The following is a 21,918-nucleotide window of genomic DNA, read 5'->3' as shown; positions in this document are numbered from 1 at the left end:
TAAGGTCAACACTGTCTTGAAATGCTTCTATCTTAAGGCCCTACCTTCCCTGTGGATGGATGGGAGGTGGGCGTTAGCTGGTAGGTCATACCTGTCCAGTCCTCTGCAGGTTTGCAAAGTGAACATCAGGTATGAAGAGAACTGGCTGTGAGTGGAGATCAGGCATGGTTTTGAAGTAGGTGATGTCACTCTTCTTCTGTAAAGGTATGGCGGCCAACTTCCCATCAGAGGCTGGATGGGATCACAAAACTCATAAATGAGAGAGTCATATATGACTAAGAACTCTCAATTCTAAGTCCTAGTCTTAAAGTCCACGATTTTCTCCTAGGAAGCTTTCTGAATACCATAGATGTGAACACACTTTGACACCTCCCACCACCTCATCCCAGCAAAACCAGCAGGAGCATGGACTTCAAGTGAGCACTCCTGAGGTGACGCTCGACGCCCCTCACACCCTCCTATCCCTTCATGCACCCAAGATTCCTTGTCTGCAGAAGGAGGATGCTGGTCTCCACATTATTACAAAGTCCTTCCTAGCTCAAACACACTGTGCTCATGTGATTCTATTTGCTTTTCACAGATCGGATAATCAATCACCCTGTCTCCACTGCCAGGGGAAAGCAAACCATGTCTTGCATGTATGTAGTTTTACCTGCAACCCACTTCTTCCACCTGTTCCCCCAGTGGACACAGCCCACCTGCAGTCTTTAGAAAGCAACATTAGTCTCAGTGAAACTCACAGCTGTTACATTGAGTTTGGGAGGCCTGGCCTTTCCCTTTCTTCCTGTTCTGCTTCCGCTCTTCATCTCGGATTTTTCTTTCTGCTCCCTGATGGGAAAAAAAAAATACAGACAATGCCAGGCATATTAGCAGAGCATGCAAAAGTCATGTCACACATAAGTCATGAGGATATGAAACAATACAGGGGAGAAGGAAACCAGGCAGCCCCATTTCTATTCCTCTGGCAAGGTTGGGCTTTGGTTCTGAAAGCCAAGACCACTCATAAGTCTATAGCACATTTGTGTCCTGTGAGTGATCCTGCCTCTCCCAGATTTTCTCTCCTTTTTTGGTATCTTTCCTATTTAAAGAAATTCAGTTTTGAATCCATATGGAAAAAATCAACACAGTTCGCTAAACCAGTGAAACCCATTAAGTGACTTTAGTGATTATAATAAAATGTCAGAAGATGAATCATTGACCCATTATATTTATTCCTAGGCATGGAGAGGGTTTTAAAGTGTAAATTCCCTATAAAATGTTTCCTTTGCTTTCCTTTTAAACTTTAAAAAATTATTACAGTGGTGGAAATGAAAGAAGCCATAAGGAAACCACACAAGATGTAGGACTACTTTGTACATGTAAGTATGGTTTTTGTTTTTGTTTAATATTTCCATATGTTCTTAGAGTGCTCATTCAACCAAATAGAAAAATGTTTAGTCTATTAAACTCCTGTTTGCTCCTCTGTTTTTGCAATTTGCCTTTTTCATGGGCTCCTCTTGCCAAATCGCCAAATTGCATCCTACTTAACCATTTGACCACCACCCTATATCTCTTTACTTCATGGCCTATAATGATGCCCTATCTTTTCTCTTTGGTTATTTCTCTCTATGAGCTTTGCTAACTCATTTTCTTTTCCTTATCCCCCAAATACAGACATTCCAAAATGGATTCCTTTTCCTTGCTCTATCTCTACTCTTGCCGTGAAAGAATTAAACTGTATCTTCGTTTTCACAAGGCACTAGGTAGGTGACACTCTGATCAACATCTCCCACCTAAACTCCTTCCCTAAGTTTCAGATTCATGTTTACAGTTCTTGCCCATTGTGGTGGCATATTTAGGGAGCAGCAATGCATAGAATGGCCAGCAACCTTTCACCCTTCCAAAATTGTCCCCAAATCATCACATATAAAACAGATAGATTTAACAATATAAAAATTTAATCCTTCTGTATGCAAACAAATCAATTAAAAGACAAAGGAAAGGTTGGCAAAAATACTTGCAATAAAATATCACATAAAATGTCAAATCCTTAATATATAAATAATGATTCAAATTTTAAAAACAGCTAACATACTAATAGAACAATGGACAAGAGTCATGAAATAGGCAATTCACAGACAAAGACACACACATGGTTTGAATTATTACAGGACAATGAGATATATTTTTTGCTTATCAAATTGGCTTTTGTAGAAAAGCAGATTCCCAATTCTGGCCAGCATGATGCCATGACACAGTGAGAATTTATGGTCAATGAAGGCTTCACAAAAGAGATGGCTTATGGCTTTAAACTAATTTTTGGAGAATGAGTAATAATAGCTAACTCTGTGCCAGGGAATTTCTAAGAGCTTTACATAATAGAATTGAAATAGCTTAATATTTTAACCAGATCATTTAAATGTGCATTTTTATATTTTAAAAACTACCAAATGAAATAATTATTTTACTTACTACCAAAGGGGGGAATTTTATAGTGCTTCATATGAAGTTTTGAATTGTCATTGACACTTGCAGATCATGGAAATTCACAGCAAAAGGGGCATAAAATATAAAACTATCTGCTAGGGAAATCTCTTCCTGATATATAAAGGTTTTGTACAGTTTTGTGCTAGAAAACATATTTTCAAAAAGTGAAGTGCTAAATGCACAGATATAATCTTCAATTGGATGTGAAACATAAGCAAAGGGATTATTTAAAATACTAAAGTCTGTAATAGGAGCTATTTTTTTTATTGGGTCCATATAAGGCATTTTTCTACGTGCTTGGGGCTCTGTACAATATAACATTTAATAGAAATAAAATTTAGATTTTGTTAACCTGTATAAATTATAGCTGCCCCCAGAAACACCCCAAGTTGGGTCAAGGAATTTGATTTCTAAGTTAATGTTTTATTTTGTACTATTTATGAGGAAAGGGAAAATAATTAATCTGTTTCAAGATTTATACAGAAGCATACCTCAGAGGTACTATAGATTCAGTTCCAGACCCCCATAAAAAAGAAATATTGAAATAAAAAGAGCAACACTTTTTTTTTATTTCCCAGTGAATAGAGAGGTTATGTTTGCACTATAGTGTATCAAGTGTGCAATAGCATTATGTCTTAAAAATGTACATATCTTACTTTAAAAATACTTCATTGCTAAAAAAATACACACTGAAGCTTTAGCAAGTTGCAATCTTTTTGCTAATAGATGGTCTTACCTTGATGTTGATAGCTGCTGACTGATCAAGGTGGGTTGCTGGTTGGGGTGGCTGTAACAATTTCTTACAATAAGACAAAAATGAAGTTTGATGCATCAATTAACTCTTCCTTTCAGGAAAGATTTCTCTATAACATGTGATGCTGTCTGATAGCACTTTACCCACAGTAGGACTTCTTTCAAAATTGGAATCAATCCTCCCAAGCACTGCTGCTGCTTTATCAACTAAGTTTATGTAATATTCTAAATTCTTTGTTGTCATTCCAACAGTGTTCACAGCCTCTTCACCAGCAGTAGATTCTATCTCACTTTCTTTGCTCATCCATAAGATGCAACTCCTCATATGTTTCTTATGAGATTGCAGCAATTCAATCACATCTTTAGGCTCCACTTCTAGTTCTAATCTTGCTGTTTCCATCACATCTGCAGTTACTTCCTCTACTGAGGTATTGAACACCTCAAAGTCATCCATGAGGGCTGGAATCAACTTCTTCCAAACTCCTGTTAATACTAATATTTTGACCTCCTGCCATGAATCACGAATGTTTTTAATGGCATCTAAAATGGTGAATTCTTTCCAAAAGGACTTCAACTTACTTTGCCCAGAACCATCAGTGGAATCACTATCTATAGCAGCAACAGACTTACCAAACACATTTCTTAAATAAAAAGACTGGAAAATTAAAATTATTCCTTGATCCATGGACTGTAGAATGGATGTTGTTGTGTTAGCAGGCATGAAAACAATATTTATCTTTTTGTACATCTCCACCAGAGCTCTTAGGTGACTGGGAACATTGTCAATTAAAAGGGATCTTTTTTTTCCTGAGCAGTAGTCTCAACAGTGGGCTTAAAATTAAGCCCACCAGAAACACATAAGCTGTCATCCAGGCTTTGTTGTTTTTTTTACAGAGCACAAGCAGACCAGATATAGCAAGATTTTTAAGGACCCTAGGATTTTTGGAATGGTAAATAAGCACTGACTTCAACTTAAAGACAGCAGCTGCGTTAGCCCCTAATGAGAAAGTCAGCCTCTCCTTTGAGGTTTCAAAGTCAGGCATTGACTTCTCTCTAGCTATGAAAGTCCTAGGTGACATCTCCCGATAGAAGGCTATTTGCTCTACAATGAAAATCTGTGGTTTAGTATAGTCACCTTAATCAATGATCTTAGTTATGCAGAATCAACATCTTCTGCATAACTTGCTGCAGCTTCTACATCAGCACTTGCTGTTTAATCTTGCACATTTATGTTATGGAGATGTTTTCTTTGCTTGAATCTTATGAAGTGATCTCTGCTGGCTTCGAACTTTTCTTCTGCAGCTTCCTCATCTCTCTCAACCTTCATAGAGTTGAAAAGACTTAGGGCCTTGCTCTGGATTAGGCTTTGGCCTAAGGGAATGTTGTGGCTGGTTTAATCTTCTATCCAGACCACTAAAACTTTCTCCACAACAGCAGGAGGGCAGTTTCACTTTCTTATCATTTGTGTGTTCACTGGAGTAGCACTTTTAATTTCCTTCAAGAACTTTTCCTTTGCATTCGCACCTTGGCTACCTGACACAAGAGGCCCAGCTCTTGGCCTGTGTCAGCTTTTGATATGCCTTCCTCCCTAAGCTTAATTATTTCTAGCTTTTGATTAAAGTGAGAGAGATGCAATTGTTCCTTTCACTTGAATACTCAGGGACCACTGTAGGTTTATTAATTGGCTTGGTTTCATATTGTTCTGTCTCAGGCAATAGGAAGACCAAAGGAAGAGAGGGAGAGAGACTAGGGAATGGCTGGTTGGTGGAGCAATCAGAACACACACAACCCTGATCAATTAAGTTCACCATCTTATATGGGTGCAGTTGGAGGTGCCCCAAACAATTACAATAGTAACACCAATGATCATTGATCGCAAACATGACAGATATAATAATAATGAAAATGTTTCAAATGTCGAGAGAATCACCAAAATGTGACACAAAGACACGAACATATTCTGTTGGCAAAATGGAGCTGACAGACTTGAATGATACAGGGTTGTCACAAACCTTCCATTTGTAAAAACCTGCTTTCTGTGAAACATAATAAAGCAAAGCACAATAAAATGAGGTAAGCCTTTATATTCAATGTAGAATTTAGCAAAGTCACATGCTTGTTATTTTTCAGGCACTCTTTTATATGCCAAATCCAAAGAATTAACGTAAAACACAAAGTATCTATAAAGCAGATGGTAGCCCTTGTACAAAAGAAATTTCCTGCCCAGAATGCCCAGCTATCAGCATGACAAAACAATTTTGATAAATCCACTCAAGAGAATCACAATTCTTATTTCTAGAATAAAGCTTTTGACTTCACAGTGACCCGGGGAAGCTTCGACACATTCCATTAAAGTAAAGAAAACACTCCTTGAGCAAGACCTTCCAAGTATTCCACCTCTATGATTCTTTGCGACCTGAGACTTTGAGAAAATATTCTTTCCACTGTTATTAAAGTGCAAAAGTCTAGTTCTTCCAGAAGAGAATAATTCGTTACAAATACTAAATTTGTCATTTGAAAATAATTTCCTCCATCTAAATGTTCACCATAGAGTGTTAAATTTGGAAAATATATCTGAAAAATTCCTGCCAATATTGTGATCATTTTTGCCACCACTTGAGAGGTGATGGCTGTCTTTGTTTTTTATTTAACACTTAAGTTGCTCCTGTACATGTATTTTAAGAATGTGGCTTTATTTCTCAGTTTTTCCACCATGCGTAGCTATTGTTTGCAGTAACACAAAATCTTCACGAAAGATTGTGAAAGAATTTAATGTTAGCATAAAGATATGCATGTAGGTATCTATATAGGTAGGTATATAAACAGATCCCGAAGTTTTAAAATGTATTAACACATGCATTTCAACAGAAGTATCTTAATATCAAGTATGGTTAGGGAAGCCCTTTATTTTCATCTGCACTCTCGCAGATGTGAGATTAATTACAATTGATTAATTGATTCATTCGAAATCAAGCTGGAGAACTGTAAATAGTGCAGAATTCCATCTCTTGAAAACTATAGACTGTGATGAGAAAAATGCATGGTTTTAAAATGGAGTAGCCCTCAACTCTTTTGCCTGAAAGGACAAGTCAAATTGGGCATTTGTATTTACACACCCATTTGAACAGTATACAAATTAAACTTTTATTTCTCTTTTTAATCTCCCAGGAATCAGTTTTACTTGGATTTTGAAATTAGAGTGCAACAATGATGACAAATTACAGCAAAAGATTTCGGGTCTAGTTTGTTAAATAAATTGACAGTAATTACGATGAATACACCCTGCAGGACCCATGAGATTTCTTCCTTATGAGTTTCCTGACACACCCCACTCCAACTCTTAACATCAGGATGTGTAACTTCCTGCTAGAACCTCTTGACATCACTACTTACTTGGAATAAATGCTTATCATTTATCCAACATTCTCCAACCATTTTCTTTTACTTAGCACTGATATTTACTAGACTGATATGCAAAATAGGAGCTATTGGAAATGCCACCTACTTTCTGATTGGCAAGGTATTTGTTGACATAGTCCTTCCCAGTTTTTATGCATATTTACAAACATGTTCACACAAATAAGTGGTTCTTTCAACCATTTCTTTCCTTGCCACAGATTACCCTCTTAACACGACTTCAGGAAACAACTGCTTTGGAAAAATCCATACAATCCTCTTTTTCACTGTCTCCCTTCTACAGGTTAAAATAACTGAATGAAATGTATAAAACTATTTTCAAACAAAAGGTATAATCAATCAGTAATTGTATCTGCCCTCTTAGTGTCTTATAGTCCCTCTCATTCTAGGACTTAGGTGAACAACAACATAACATTCGCTGTACATTATGCATGCTTTTATTCTTTGTTTTTCTTAGCATTTATTACATTAACACTATAATGTAAAATAATTTTAGGAGAATCCTTAAGCCCTCTCTCTCACTTTCAATTCCAACTACCAAAGTGAATATGAATGGATTGCCAGGTTCCTCTATCCGATTCTTTCCCCTCTTTCTCGTCATCTCTAACTTTATTCTTTATTTCCAAGAAGGGGATTCATGGAGGGGGATTCTACAGTCTCCCCCGGAATATCTGAAATAAAGTAAGGGAATTCAAATTATTTAAATGCTTCCTTATTTTTGCTTTAAAAAATTGTCTGTTATACATCATTTGAAAATGTTTAATATGCTGAATTAAAGATATAAGCTGACTTTTTTGGTTTGGTTTTGTTTCTAAAGCCTACCTTGGCTCTTTGTTGAGGTGTTGAAATGCCAGTTGTCATTTCGGTATTTTATGTATAAAGTTATTTATCAATTCCAGGAGAATGAGTTTGAAATTAGACCTAGATTTGCATCTAACTACTCTGCATTCTCACTGTGTGTCTCTAGGCAAATTGCTTATGCTGTCTGTACCTTCGATATTTCACCATTCCTATACAACTGTGTCTATTGATTTAACAGGCCTCTGGAAACTGTCATGGAAACTTCTCTACTGTCTTGGAAACTGTCCTACTGATTGCTGTGTCATGGAAACTGTCCTACTATGTACTGTCCTACTGTGTACTGTGAACTGTCCTACTGTGTACTGTGAAGTGTCCTACTGTGTACTGTGAACTGTCCTACTATGTACTGTCCTACTGTGTACTGTGAACTGTCATATGTACTGTCCTACCATGAACTGTCCTACTATGTACTGTCCTACTGTGTGTGTACTATAAACTGTCATACTGTGTACTGTCCTACTGTGAACTGTCCTACTGTGTACTGTCCTACTATGTACTGTCCTACTGTGTACTGTGAACTGTCATACTGTGTACTGTCCTACTGTGAACTGTCCTACTGTGTAGTGTCCTACTTTGTAGTGTCCTACTGTGCACTGTGAACTGTCATACTGTGTACTGTCCTACTGTGTACTGTGAACTGTCCTACTATGTACTGTGAACTGTCCTACTATGTACTGTCCTACTATGTACTGTGAACTGTCCTACTATGTACTGTCCTACTGTGTACTGTGAACTGTTCTACTGTGTACTGTCCTACTGTGCACCATGAACTGTTCTACTGTGTACTGTCCTACTGTGTACTGTGAACTGTCACACTGTGTACTGTCCTACTGTGTACTGTGAACTGTCCTACTATGTACTGTCCTACTGTGTACTGTCCTACTGTGTACTGTGAACTGTCACACTGTGTACTGTCCTACTATGTACTGTGAACTGTTCCACTGTGTACTGTCCTACTGTGTACCATGAACTGTCCGGCTATGTACTGTCCTACTGTGTACTGTGAACTGTTCTACTGTGTACTGTCTTACTGTGTACTGTCCTACTGTGTACCGTGAGCTGTCCTACTATGTACTGTCCTACTGTGTACTGTGAACTATTCTACTGTGAACTGTCCTACTGTGTACTGTGTACTGTCCTGCTATGTACTGTCCTACTGTGTACTGTGAACTATTCTACTATGTACTGTCCTACTGTGTACTGTGAACTGTCCTGCTATGTACTGTCCTACTGTGTACTGTGAACTATTCTACTGTGTACTGTCCTACTGTGTACTGTGAACTGTCCTATGTGAACTGTCCTACTGTGTACTGTGAACTGTTCTACTGTGAACTGTCCTACTGTGTACTGTGAACTGTTCTACTGTGTACTGTCCTACTGTGTACTGTGAACTGTCCTGCTATGTACTGTCCTACTGTGTACTGTGAACTATTCTACTGTGTACTGTCCTACTGTGTACTGTGAACTGTCCTACTATGAACTGTCCTACTGTGTACTGTGAACTATTCTACTGTGAACTGTCCTACTGTGTACTGTGAACTGTTCTACTGTGTACTGTCATACTGTGTACTGTGTACTGTGAACTGTCCTACTGTGTACTGTGTACTGTGAACTGCCTTACTGTGAACTGTCCTACTGTGTACTCTGAACTGTCCTAAACTGTTCTACTATGTACTGTCCTACTGTCCTACCAGTGTCATGGAAACTGTCCTATTGATTGCTCTGCTGCTCTGATGGCTGGATGATTGGCATTAACTGAAATCATCATGGCCTGAAAGGCCATTGAGACTTTAGGGATATTTACTGCTACACCGCATGTCCCTAACCCCTATGCAGTTCTTGTTTACATGTTTTCTTTCTGTTTTCCTGACTATCTCTGCTTTCTCCTGCCACTGCTAAACCAGAACTCTCAAACATGTTAATAGTATTAAACCTTTAATACAACTGACTGCAGCACCTGTAAGAGTGATGGGCTGAATTAATGGCATTTGCAGTGCCTTGGATAAGACTGGAGACTATTACTCTAAGTGATGTAACTCAGGAATGGAAAACCAAACATCATATGTTCTCACTGACATGTGAGAGGTAAGTTACGAGGACCCAAAGCCATAAGAGTGATACAATGGACTTTGGGGACTTCTGGGGAAAAGTGGGAGGGGGTTGAGGGATAAAAGACTACAAATATGGTGCAGAGTGTACTGCTGGGGTGATAGGCACATCAAAATCTCACATCACCACTAAAGAGCTTACTCATGTAACCAAATACCACATGTACCCCAATAACTTAGGGAAAAATAATTTTAAAAAAGAGTGATGGGTAACAGTGAACTGGCTACTAATATCTTCTTCCTGTTCCTCTCTCTCCCCAGCATCTAATATGAAGTACTATCCTTTCACTCACAGTTAATCTCTATAAGCAGCTAGTCAACTTATTTTTACTGCACATATACCCTTCCTATCCTTCCCAGTTTTAAAACAATTGTACGATGTCTACCTTGTCAGAATATACTGTCACACTGTCTCCGCCATCATTTAGAATTAGATCTACAGGTAATTAGATCCTGAACGCGCACCACCCATCGTTTTACCAATATCTTTACAGTAATACTGCTTGTCTAAATTGTGTTCACTACTAGAGTCCCTGAGAAGAAATATTCTCTGGATGTTGGAGATTTGTTTATTTTGTCTGTGCCTGCAGTCTTTACACTTCAAAGTCAATTAGGCTGTGTATAAAGTCCTTGGCCCACATTTTCTTTACTTGATTACCTTAAATATCATTGTCTTCTGACAAGGTGTTGCTGTTGAAAAGTTTGATAATCAAATTTTCCTTACAAGTGATTTAATATTTATTTTATTTACTTAGAGGCCCAAAGAAAATTATTTTCTTTTTTCAAAAAGTCCAATAGCTTAACTATTTTGTATTGGTTATAGTGGATCAATTTTCCCAAGTGCGTGGTGGACTGTTTAAATACATATACTTTCTGTTTAAGGTTTTCCTTTGAGAATATGTATTTAAATGCATATTTAAAGCAATGTATTTTTAGTATTCCATCCCCCCACTTTTTTTTTCCTCAAAGATTCCTATTATATGTATATTGGATTTTTTTTTTTTTTTTTTTTTTTTTAAGATAGGGTCTTGCTCTGTCACCCAGGCTGGAGCATAGGTCTCCACAACCTCAAACTCCTGGACTCAAGCAATCCTCCTGCCTCAGCCTCCCAAGTACCTAGAACTACAGACATGCATCACTGAACCTGGCTAATTTTTACTTTTTTTTTGTAGAGACAGGGGTCTCACTTTGTTGCCTAAGCTGGTCTCGAACTCCTGGACTCATGTGATCCTTCCACCTTGGCCTCCCAAAGTGCTGGGATTACAGGTGTGAGCCACGCACCCGGTCTATATTACATCTCCTTTACCTTTCTTCTATATCTGTATTTTCTTTCACACCTCTTTCTTCATTTCCTTTGATTTTAAAAATTTTGTTTCCTAGCTTCTTTTCTTAAAGCATTATCTTTTATATTTATTTACTCTTGTGTTGCTTCTAGCATAGTTTTTATTTCTAATCCATTTTAATCTTTTATTTCTAAATTCCTTGAATTCCATCTCATCGTTTTCAAGTCATTCTATTTTCTACATATCTCAAGTTGACTTTTTCAAATTGAGATTTATGTTGATCTTCATAACGTCCATTATTTCCTTAATTTCATTTAGCTTATTTTGAAATATTAGGCTACAGTTTTCACCTGTTTTGTGGGCCTGTCTTTTTGAAACGCATTCATTATTCATAGGGAAGTCAGTCTGATCTTAATCTCTTTTTTTCATAAAACATTGTATGGGATTCAACTGCTTTTTCTTTTCTGTTGGTCATTTTCAAGTGAAATGAGTGAGCCAGGATTTCTTCTAGTTTCGTGGCTCCCAGGGTCCCCATCTGGTGTGTTCACAAAGTGATACAAATATAGTCAGATTTTCTGAGATCTGCCTACTCTGTATCCCTTCCCATCTTCCTCTTCATTTTCATTTTGACCTCTTTCCTTCTCACCTTTTTTTTTCCCAACTCAGCTTGGACTGTACTCCGAGAATTTTTTTTTTTTTTTTTCCAGAGCAGGATTTTGTCTTAGAAGGGAATTTTAGTTTCTGACTTCCCAGAGTTCATAGAGCCCAAAACATTTCAATGCTCAGTCCTCTTACACTCACTGGCAAATTAGAATCCACTAGATCTGCACCCTCCCACCCAAGTCTCACATGCTGTCCTGAGACAGCCCACTTCACTTTCCAGTGAGTACTTTGGACAACTTTGTAGGTTTCCTGTTCTTTGGCTATCAAGTGGCCCCATTACTTTCCCTCACAAACGCTGATATCACACAGGGTTTGAAATTGTTGATGCTTGGTCCCATTCATATTTGGGATTTGTGAGGATTTCCTGTCACCTAATCATAGGGTTTTAAGTTCTTCTGTTCAAATTTTTCAACTCTTTTGGGGTAGGATTCAGGGAGATTCAAAGTACATGTTTACTGAGTGCATATGTACTAATGAACTTATTTTATAAGTGCTATTTCCATTCCAAAAAGTCCTAGATGAGGTCCCATTTAACCCATAAAATAATAACGGATGCACTGATATGCTCTGGGATGGGGTCTATGCCCAGTAAAGAGTATTAATCTGTTATTTGAGCTATCTCATTGGATCAAACCTACAGCACAATGTGTTATAGACTAAAAAGTTTGTGTGCCCCCAAAATTCATATGTTGGACTCCCAATTCCCAATGTGATGGTATTTGGAGATGAAATTTGGGGGAGGTAATTGGGTTTAGATGAGGTCATGAGGGTAGAGTCTTTATGATAGAATTTGTGTCCTTAGCAAAAGAGACACCAGAGAGCTTGTGCGCATGCTCGCTCTCTATGCCATGTGAGGACACAGTGAGAAAGCAGCTGTCTGCAAGCTAGGAAGGGAGCCCTCACTAAGATCCAAATTAGCTGACACGTTGACCTTGGACTTTCCAGCCTCTAGAACTTTGAGGAATACACTTCAGTTGTTTAAGCCACCCGGTCTACGGTTTTTTGTTATAGCAGCCTGAGCTAAGAAACAGTCAGTCGTTAACTTAGTGATAAAAATGATAAACTGAAAAAAAAATACAGTTGACTGAAGACTTCCTAGATATCTAACAGGAACTGAGAATAAAAGATTACCACTCCCACTGTGATGAGTAAAGTGACTATTTTGACACCACTAGACAAGTGAAGGTGACAAGGAAGAAATGCCATTAAAAGTCATACGTAATAACAAAGATACCTTTATAAAAAACTGTCATCTTTACTCACTTTGTCACAGAAGACCTTGATCTGGCAATAAGCTCTATGAATGGGTTTATTGCTACGATTGTTATAACTGTATGTGTCAATCTGAATCATCAAAGGAAGTCCTTTCACCCCTTTCTGGGAGGAGAAATCTGTACTCAAGCAATTCACGGTGATGAAAATCTGAGGGAAACAGAAAGAAAAAGTTCACAAGTCACCATAAAAAGAATGTACAAAAATGCATAAACTTGAGACTTTAAGTCAAAATACTAAACAACCCCATAAGGACAACTGAAGAATATTTTGATATTCTTTTCACATAAAAACATGCTGAGCATAAAACATATAATTTATAATTATACATTATTTTTAAAATCTGCTGTCATATTTAATCTTGAAACAGACCATTTAAATTGCTTTCCTGGAAGTATATCAGCAAAGTCTTACTTATTTGTTAAACATGCATAAGTGGCCTGGGTAAAACACTGTTTCCTCAACACATCAAAATTGCCACTTCTAATAGTTATATCAGTTATTCTAATTTCTGACCTGTGGAATAAAAAAAAAAAAAAAATCAGATAACACCTTCCTTTGCAAATTACTGCATTGAAACCTAGTTATTTGTTTACATATCTGTCTTTCTTCCTTGATTATGAAGCATGCAATTTGAGACCACTTATTTTTTTTTATTACTGGTACCTAGTGCCTGGAGGAAAATAAGCACTCAATAAACATTAGATGAGTGAATCACTGAGCTTATCTGCAGAAAGCCTACTAGATTGGGAGTCAAATGCCTCAGGTTTTAGCCCCAGCTGTAGCACTAACCAGCTAAGAAACCTTACACAAGTCAATATCTTCAGGTTTCAATTTTCCCTTTAGGATCCCCCTGCAGGACAAAATGTAGATACGTATATACTTTCATGTTAGTGAAAAAGTCAAAGATTGTTAAATGTAAGATCTGAAACAGGAGAGAGAAAATATAGTGAATATAGTGAAGGTATCCTCACCTTACAGCACAAGGCATCAAGAAATGTAAGAGAAATCACACGAATTCAAAAAAAATGGAAACTCCAGGAAATTAATAAGATTATAGTGCTGACCAACAAAAGAACTAAAAATAATTATTTTATTTTATTATAAAATTTGGTAAGAAAAGAAGGAGGAGTGTAAATGAGCTAAAATTCTCCTCATTTTACATAGTAGATGGCAGACCATTGATACCATTTAAGAGTGATTTATCACAGAATGGAGGTATCAGTGTAGCACCCAGGTTTACGTGGTAACTACACTGATGATTAAGAGGTGGTTTCTGGGGAGATCCAGGCACACTGTATTATACTCTTGGTACTATTTTCATTTGATGTCACATGTATTCTTTTTATTTAAAATAAAATGTTAAATTATTTATTGCTTTAAAATTGTACAATTATGTGTTCTGAAAACTATTTCATTCGATGTACTATTTAATGCTTGTCTTATTTGATTTCCTGGGTTTTCCATTCACCGTTAAGCCTTGGACCTGAAGTCCATCACACCACAGCAACACTATGGAGAGCAGCCCTCAAGGAAGGAAAACCATGAGAAATGGACTGCATGTGAAAGGCTTTTCAGCCGGGCACGGTGGCTCTTGCCTGTAACCCCAGCACTTTGGAAGGCTGAGGCAGAGGGATCACCTAAGCTCAGGAGTTTGAGATCAGCCTGGGCAACATAGTGAGATCCCATCTCTACAAAAACTTTAAAAACCAGCCGAGTGTGGTGGTGCATCCCTGTAGTCCCAGCTACTTGGGAGGCTGAGATGGGAGGATTGCCTGAGCCCAGGAGTTTGAAGCTGCAGTGAGCTGAGATCGTGCCACTACCTTCCCAGCCTGGGTGACAGAGTGAGATCCTATCTCAAAATAAATAAATAAAATAAAAGCCTTTTGAAATTTTGATTTAACTACTAGGCCCAATCTAGTTCATTTCAAACCCAAAGCCTGTAGGCTTTTGGCAATCCAGGCATCTCATTTTTAGTGCTACATCTCTATGAACCTCATTTTTATTTTATTTTTGAGCTCCTCATCCGGCACTGAGGAATGTCTTAGTGGGGTACCACATCCACACCAGTCAGGCCAGATGACAGGGCTTAGTGACAGGTTGATTACAGCAACCCTATGCCCTGACCCCTGGGCTCTCACACTTCCAGCCACTCTCTGAAAACAAGTGCCCAACAACGATCTAATTATGTCAACAAATCTAGCAAACTAAGGTGCAACATGAGGACCATCAGTAATAAAATTGTACTGTAGATGGGAGGTCGGGGGAAAAAGAAAAAATATATATACTGTATATGAAATCCACGCTAAATGAGTAGATTTTAGCTGCTCTTGCCAAAAACAAAAAGAAATGGGTAACTGTGTGAGACGGTGGATATGAGATGATGGATAAAGTATCTACATGTATTTCATAACATCATGCTGTGTATCTTAAATATACACCATGAAAAGTTGCTTAAAAAAAGATTATCTAACTACCAATATATTCATTTCCTTCATTTATTTCTTTAATTCATGCATTCACTCATTCAGTCTGTAAACATCCACACAAGCCCACAATGGGTCAAACACAACATTAGATACGGGGGATAGAAAAGAAACCCAAAACCCTGCTTCACGGAGCTGACTGTCCAAGAGGGAGACAGACGAGTGATCCAGCAGTGACCAACACAGAGTCATCCTCTGTGTTGTGTGTACAGAGAGGTAGGTGTGTACAGAAGCCCCGGGAAGACAAAACAGAGCCCTGGGCTTGAAGAACACTAGTGAAATACAAACCCACACATTCACTGGGCTTAGAGCAGGGGCCTGACAAGGACTGAGGAACAGTAAAGAAAAAGAGAATGACTAAAGATGCAAATGTCAGGTGATTCACAGGAACCAAGTGATGATGACTACTAAGAAAGAACACACAGGCTGGGCGCGATGGCTCACGCCTGTAATCCCAGCACTTTGAGAGGCCGAGGTGAGTGAATTACTGGACGTCAGGAGTTCGAGACCAGCCCAGTCAACATGGTCAAACCCCATCTCTACTAAAAATACAAAAATTAGCTGGGTGTGGTGGCGGGACCCTGTAATCCCAGCTACTCGGGAGACTGAGGCAGGAGAATCTCTTGAACCTGGGAGATCTTGGCGGTGAGCCAAGATCGTGCCATTGCATTCCAGCCTGGGCAGCAAGAGGAAGGAAGGAAGGAAGGAAGGAAGGAAGAAAGGAAGGGAGGGAGGGAGGGAGGGAGGGAGGAAGAAAGAAAGAAAGAAAGGAAAGAAAAGAAAGAGCAAAAGAAAGAAAGAGAAAGAGAGACAAAGAGAGAGAGAGAAAGAAAGAGAGAAAGAAAGAAAAAACACGCTATGTCTGATTCTCCTACTGATTTCTCATGGTATAAGTATTTTGCCCACTACAGTCACACAGACAGAAAATGCTATCTACTGTCCCTGGAGAAGCCCTAATGGCAGAGAATTTTTATTTAACAGTCATTTATGCAACAAATATTTTTGAAGTGCCTACCAAGTTCCTGAGGCTGTGCTAGGTGCTAGCATAGATGCATTGGTTATGGTTCCTGCAACCACAGAAGTCAGGGATGATTGAGAGAGAACGTGTGATGATGCTCTAAAGATAACAACAGCTTCATCAAACACTAACCTTTAGGTTATAAAAAAGTATACTTTTCAGGGAACACCTGAAAAACATCTTGGCCAGAGTGTATAAACGCAGTTGTATGTCAGCAAAGCAAATGATCACTCTGGGGAGCTATGCAGTTGTTCATCATTTTGGCCACGTCCTTCATAGAGATCTTCCTGCTGGTGGCCATAATCACAAGAGTCTTAACACAGACTGGTTATTTTCCACTCCTCATAAAGCCTGGCTAGAACTACAGGAGCCAGAGGAGAAAAGTGTGCTGATGACTATTTCCTAAGCTATTAAGATTCATGGTTGGCTCACTGATTTAACCACGTGTCACACAGTGGACATACACTCAGACAGACAGGAAGCAATATTAAATGTGGTCTTATCAGCTCAAGTCTCAACTAAGAGCCGACGTGATGGATTGTGAATATTTACAAGGGCCATTTAAGTGGGACAGCCCCACTAGATCCACTGAAATAATTGCTTACTGGCAATATACTATAATACATAGACCGAATTTTCCCTGGAGGAGTTATAAAAACCAACCACCCAGTAGAGATGGTCTTTAAAGGTCAAATGAGCTACCACACATCAGACTTCACCTGGAGATACTTAGGCTGGGTTCTCTCAATAGAGAGAGGTCCTTAGCAGAAGCTCTAATGGGCTCTCTAATTCCATTAAAAGTAAACAACACAAGAATCTGCCTTTTCTGCTACATTGTGTTGTCAGCTCCCAGTGAACCTATAAGGGAGGGATTTTATAATAGGGTTGGCATTGTTTTCCTCTTGCGTAGCTGCCTGACCCACTGGCAAAGCACAGTTTCAGTACCTGATGGTATCAATCATAGTCTCGCTGTGCAGCACTCAAAACCCAAATGGTTGAACTTTAACTGAAACTGGGGGTGGGGAGGAGTTTGGGAAGTCATGGAAGGACATTAAAGCCTTAGCTTGGAGACTGATAAGCATTCATTTGTTTCATCTTGCAAACCCAACCATATCTCAGCTCCATGCACAGCAGGCAAATGTGAAAGCAAGTTACTTGGAAGTATATCTACAAAGCACTTGTTTGTAAATATGTATTAGAGGGGCTTAAGGAAAAGGTATAATTTCCTCTACCAAATGTTCATCCAAATGTCACGCACAGAAAGTTATTTTTCACTTCGGTGGAAGCCTTGATTATGTAAAAGATGTATAAATGCCATAAACAATCTATCTGTCTCCCAAGCATTAAGAAAGTTACGAATGCTTATATAATATTTTTAAAACCTCACTTACTTGTTATCCTATAATGCTAATAGCACGTAATTTATTTTTTAAGAAAGAATTCATTAGATCAGGTGTATTCAGGCAGATAATAGATACAATTTTAATTTTGTCATCAGTTCAAGGGTTGATTCAGATAGAAAGATTATTTCTAAATGTACCAAGATCTTTCCCAGAAATAGTGGTCTTATGATATTTGGCATTTTTTTTACAAAATCATTTGTTACATATGAATTACAATTCCCATTTTGTGTTTTCTACCCAAGGCAAGTGACTTTGCTGAAATTATAATACCCCTCAGGTGTACATTATGCATGCAGTAAGATTTATTAAAATAAACACAAATCAATGAGCTTTAGAATTGCTACATTAACTTGATTATTGACTCCTAAAGCTTTTTCTGAGAGCTTTCCATTAAAATAAATGGGCCTACCTTTGATTCAGAAAGCAACTTGAGATTCAAAAAATTGTAACATCTGTGATTTGATACAATGTATTTATTTTCCTCTTTAAACAATTGTATTTTGCACTTTTAAGATGTTTCTCTTTAAAGACTAAGAAAGCTACTTATATCCTGATAATTGAGGTTGAAAAAAAATTCTTTTCCAAGAAATTGCACAGGATAAGCCTCTAAATCACAGGTACAAGGTATATATTAAGAAATAATCATTTTAACATGAGAACACATTTTCCTTTCACAAACAATATATAACTATATAAATGTGCTTTTGCCAGATTCTTCACTCTGTTCCTTTCTTGGTTTTTAGAATTTCTACAGACAGCTTTCTCACATTTTACCCTTTTTCTTCCATTTTGATAGGATTGTATTTGTGTGCAGATGCAATGCCAAATTGAGACAGAAGATAGACTAAAAGTAGACAATATTAAAATGTGAAATCTCAGCTTTGGGCAACCATCTTTTTTTATGCATGTATTCATCAAATAGTGATTTAATGTCTTCTTTCTGTGCTTGGCATCGTGCTGGGAGATGGGAATACAGGATGTAAGACAGACTACCTGCCCTCAGGGAGCTTGCTATTTTGTTGAGGATATAAGAAATGCCTAGATTTCATAAAATGTACAATGATATAGCACTTTTAGGAAGTACTTTTTAAGAATGTTTATTTCATTTCTTCCTTTCTTCCTGATAAAATATTTATTTTCTCCTCTCAATTCTGCGGGTATGTATGTATACACAGAGATGCACACTTGGTGGACTCACATACTCTACCATAGTTCCCCTTATTCTTTCAGTGCTCAATTTTTTGTTTGTTCTCCTTTCAGAGGCTTTGCTGCCTGCTGTGTGCTCTCCCTTCTGTGCTGTCCTTGCAGATCATCACACTGCCAGCTCCTTCTTCTCATTCAGATTCAGTCCAATGTCAACTCTGCAGAAATATCTGCCTTGACCATTCCATGGAGAGCTGCCTTTTACCTCTTCTTCCTCCCCCTCTCAACCCCTTTGCCCATGACCAGTGGCAGAGTCTGTCAAATTTCTCTTTTCTCCTCTCTTCATAGCACATACAATTACTTGAAGTTATCTTATTATTTATTTGCTTAGTGTTTAATTATCTGTTTGCTGCATGATGCTGAAAAGCCCTTAAGAGGAGGGGACTTGTCTGCTTCAAGCTCACTATATTCTCAGTACTAGGCCCATGGTAGACAGTCAACAAATATTTGTCCAACAACTTAAGAGAAGATAAATTATTTTTCTAAACACAACTTTATCTATGTTCTTGCTTTCATAAGCAATACCTCCTAAGAGCAGAGATTAGTATGAGTAGCTGAAGTCAATTTAGTACAGTGGAGTTAGCTGCTCTGACTATATGTTATGTATCAACAATCATAAATTGAGCATCAACTATATATTAAGCATGAATATCTTCATCAATATCTATCTATCTATCTATCTATCTATCTATCTATCTATCTATCTATCCATCCATCCATCCATCCATCCACACTATGAAGATGCTATATATAGAGGCCATGGGAAATACAGAAGTCTATCTATGGCAGGGCCCTACCCTCAAGGAAAAGGTGGGGGTCCAACAGTATTCACTGTTGTGGAAAGTATGTAATTAGATATTAAATTGAACACTCCAGACTCTGTTTGCTTTAAGAAGGGAGAAGGTCAGGCATGGTGGCTCACACCTACAATCCCAGCACTTTGGGAGGCTGAGGCAGGTGGATCACCTGAGGTCAGCAGTTTGAGACTAGCCTGGCCAACATGGTGAAACGACATATCTACTAAAAATACAAAAATAAGCCGGGCATGGTGGTACATGCCTGTAATCCCAGCTACTGGGGAGGCTGAGGCAGGAGAATTGCTTGAACCTGGGAGGCAGAGGTTTTAGTGAGCTGAGATCCTGCCATTGCATTCCAGCCTAGATGACAGAGCAAGACTTCATCTCAAAAAAAAAGAAAGAAGAAGAAGAGAGCTCAACAAGGCAGCCAGGGAAGATTTCCTGTAGGAGTCTTGAGACAGGAGAAAAAGAGATCTGTTTTTATCACTGTGATCCAGTAATAAGCACTGAATGAGGCCAAGTGTGCATCTCTGAGGCCAAGGCAGATAGAGCTGTGGCCACAGCCTCCAACATCCAAGCTACAGAGAGGACAGGGGCATGAAGACTGAGAAAAGGTCATTGTGTTCAGTAGTGGAGAGCATCCATGCTACTTCCAGAGGCCAGACCAATGTAAGGGAGGAGAGGAAGGTGATTGCTGGGCAAGTGAGACAGGTCAAAGAGATGGAGAAGAAGCACCTCAGCTAAGGGAGGGATGGGAGCACCGGGAGCAGGCAGCTGGCCCAGCAGACGTGCACTTCTGAGATGAAGGAGGCATCCACACGACAAGAGATGAGGTATGTAAGAGGCTGCAGAGAGGACTGGCTGTGGGAGTCAAGAGCCTCAGAAGCAGGGGATAAAGGAGATCAACTCACAAGTGAAGTTTTATGAGAGGAAGAAAGAGCTTTCTCTGAAGCTGGAGGGTGAGAAGACATAACAGTGAGACAGCAAAAGAACTAACATAACTAACTCCATTTTTGTTTAAGGGGTCTTTACCCATTCCTGCACATAGGCAAGGATGATTTCAGAGCACTGATGTAATATGTGAAAACAGCGGTCATGTAGCTTTTATAACTAATCCTGGGATGAAAGCAGAAGTATGTAAACAACTAACTATGTTTTGTTAAAGATTTTTAGGAGCACTGTGACCTGTTCAAGGACAAGGAAGTTCCCAGCCTCCTCGGACACTCACTGCTGTCCAGATGTCTGCAGTCACTGGTTACCTCTTGATCTCAACCCCCTTCTTGTCCTCCTGCCCTTACTATCGAAAGAGCCTAAAGTTTGTACTGACCTATGATGGTACCTTAGAACATTAGCTCACCATCGTCTTGGTTATGCTCCTTTCTGAATAAACCTTCTTTTCCTTCCACCAACCCTTGTCTCTTGAGTCTGGCTTTCAAGTGGTGAGAAGCCAAACCTGGGTTTGATTATAATGAAAGTAAAGCAAAGCCAGAAAAAAATATCTGCCAAGAGGCTCAAAATGGTGTGCCTGGTGCAAACCCTAGCACTACAGCCTTGGACTCATTGTCTAACCTTTCTGGGTCTCACTTTCTTCTTTTAAATAGGCATAGCAATCCCTACCTTGGTACTGTGACACTTAAATGAAATAATGTTTTTAAACTGTAGAGTGTCATGGACATCGAAAGAATTTTACTATCATCAACATTATCTCTCTCCATTCAGACACCTCCTCTCTCAGCTGGTCCTGTTCTTGAACTCCAAGCTCTCACCCACATGGCAGAGTCAACAAAGTCCTCTCCATTTTACCTCCCTGAATGCTCCTGCCTGGGTGGCCTCCTTAGCATTCCCAGGGTCCCCCAGTTCAAGCCCTCCTTCCTGTAGGATTACTACTTCCTCCCTCTATTGCTACCTTCCAGCCGGATTCTCTCCCTGGGGATTTTGTGAAGCTAACTTCAAATGATCCAAAGGTAGATGAATTCTGATTTGCATTAATGGAACAAACATTTAATTAAGGAACATTGATTTAAAAACATTAAATCTCTCTCCCCACAGCACTTTGGGAGGGGTTGAATCCCAGGTATTGCTGGGGAGAGCACGGGGAAGTCACTCAGGCAGAAACCTTCACTGCTCTTCAAACTACAACAGTTTCTCCCGCTCGGCTCTGTCACGAGGAGATCTTGCGAAGCAGCAC

At 38.8% G+C, this 21,918-nt stretch overlaps 1 protein-coding gene across 1 annotated transcript in view; it reads right to left on the bottom strand.

The window, feature by feature from the left end:
* The window catches only part of GRHL2 (grainyhead like transcription factor 2), a 187,545-nt gene that overhangs the window by 42,315 nt on the left and 123,312 nt on the right, over positions 1-21,918 (bottom strand). Inside the window, exons 9-11 of the mRNA XM_008001246.3 lie at positions 12,815-12,973; positions 741-828; positions 92-231 (exon numbers count right to left, since the gene is read on the bottom strand). Of these exons, the coding sequence (XP_007999437.2) occupies positions 92-231; positions 741-828; positions 12,815-12,973 (387 nt within the window). The remainder of the gene's footprint in view (positions 1-91; positions 232-740; positions 829-12,814; positions 12,974-21,918) is intronic.

This window comes from Chlorocebus sabaeus, chromosome 8 (assembly GCF_047675955.1).
Source record: "Chlorocebus sabaeus isolate Y175 chromosome 8, mChlSab1.0.hap1, whole genome shotgun sequence".
In the NCBI taxonomy this organism is placed as follows: domain Eukaryota; kingdom Metazoa; phylum Chordata; class Mammalia; order Primates; family Cercopithecidae; genus Chlorocebus; species Chlorocebus sabaeus.
Note: the sequence above shows the minus strand (reverse complement) of the source record. Positions and strands in the feature narration are given on the sequence as shown.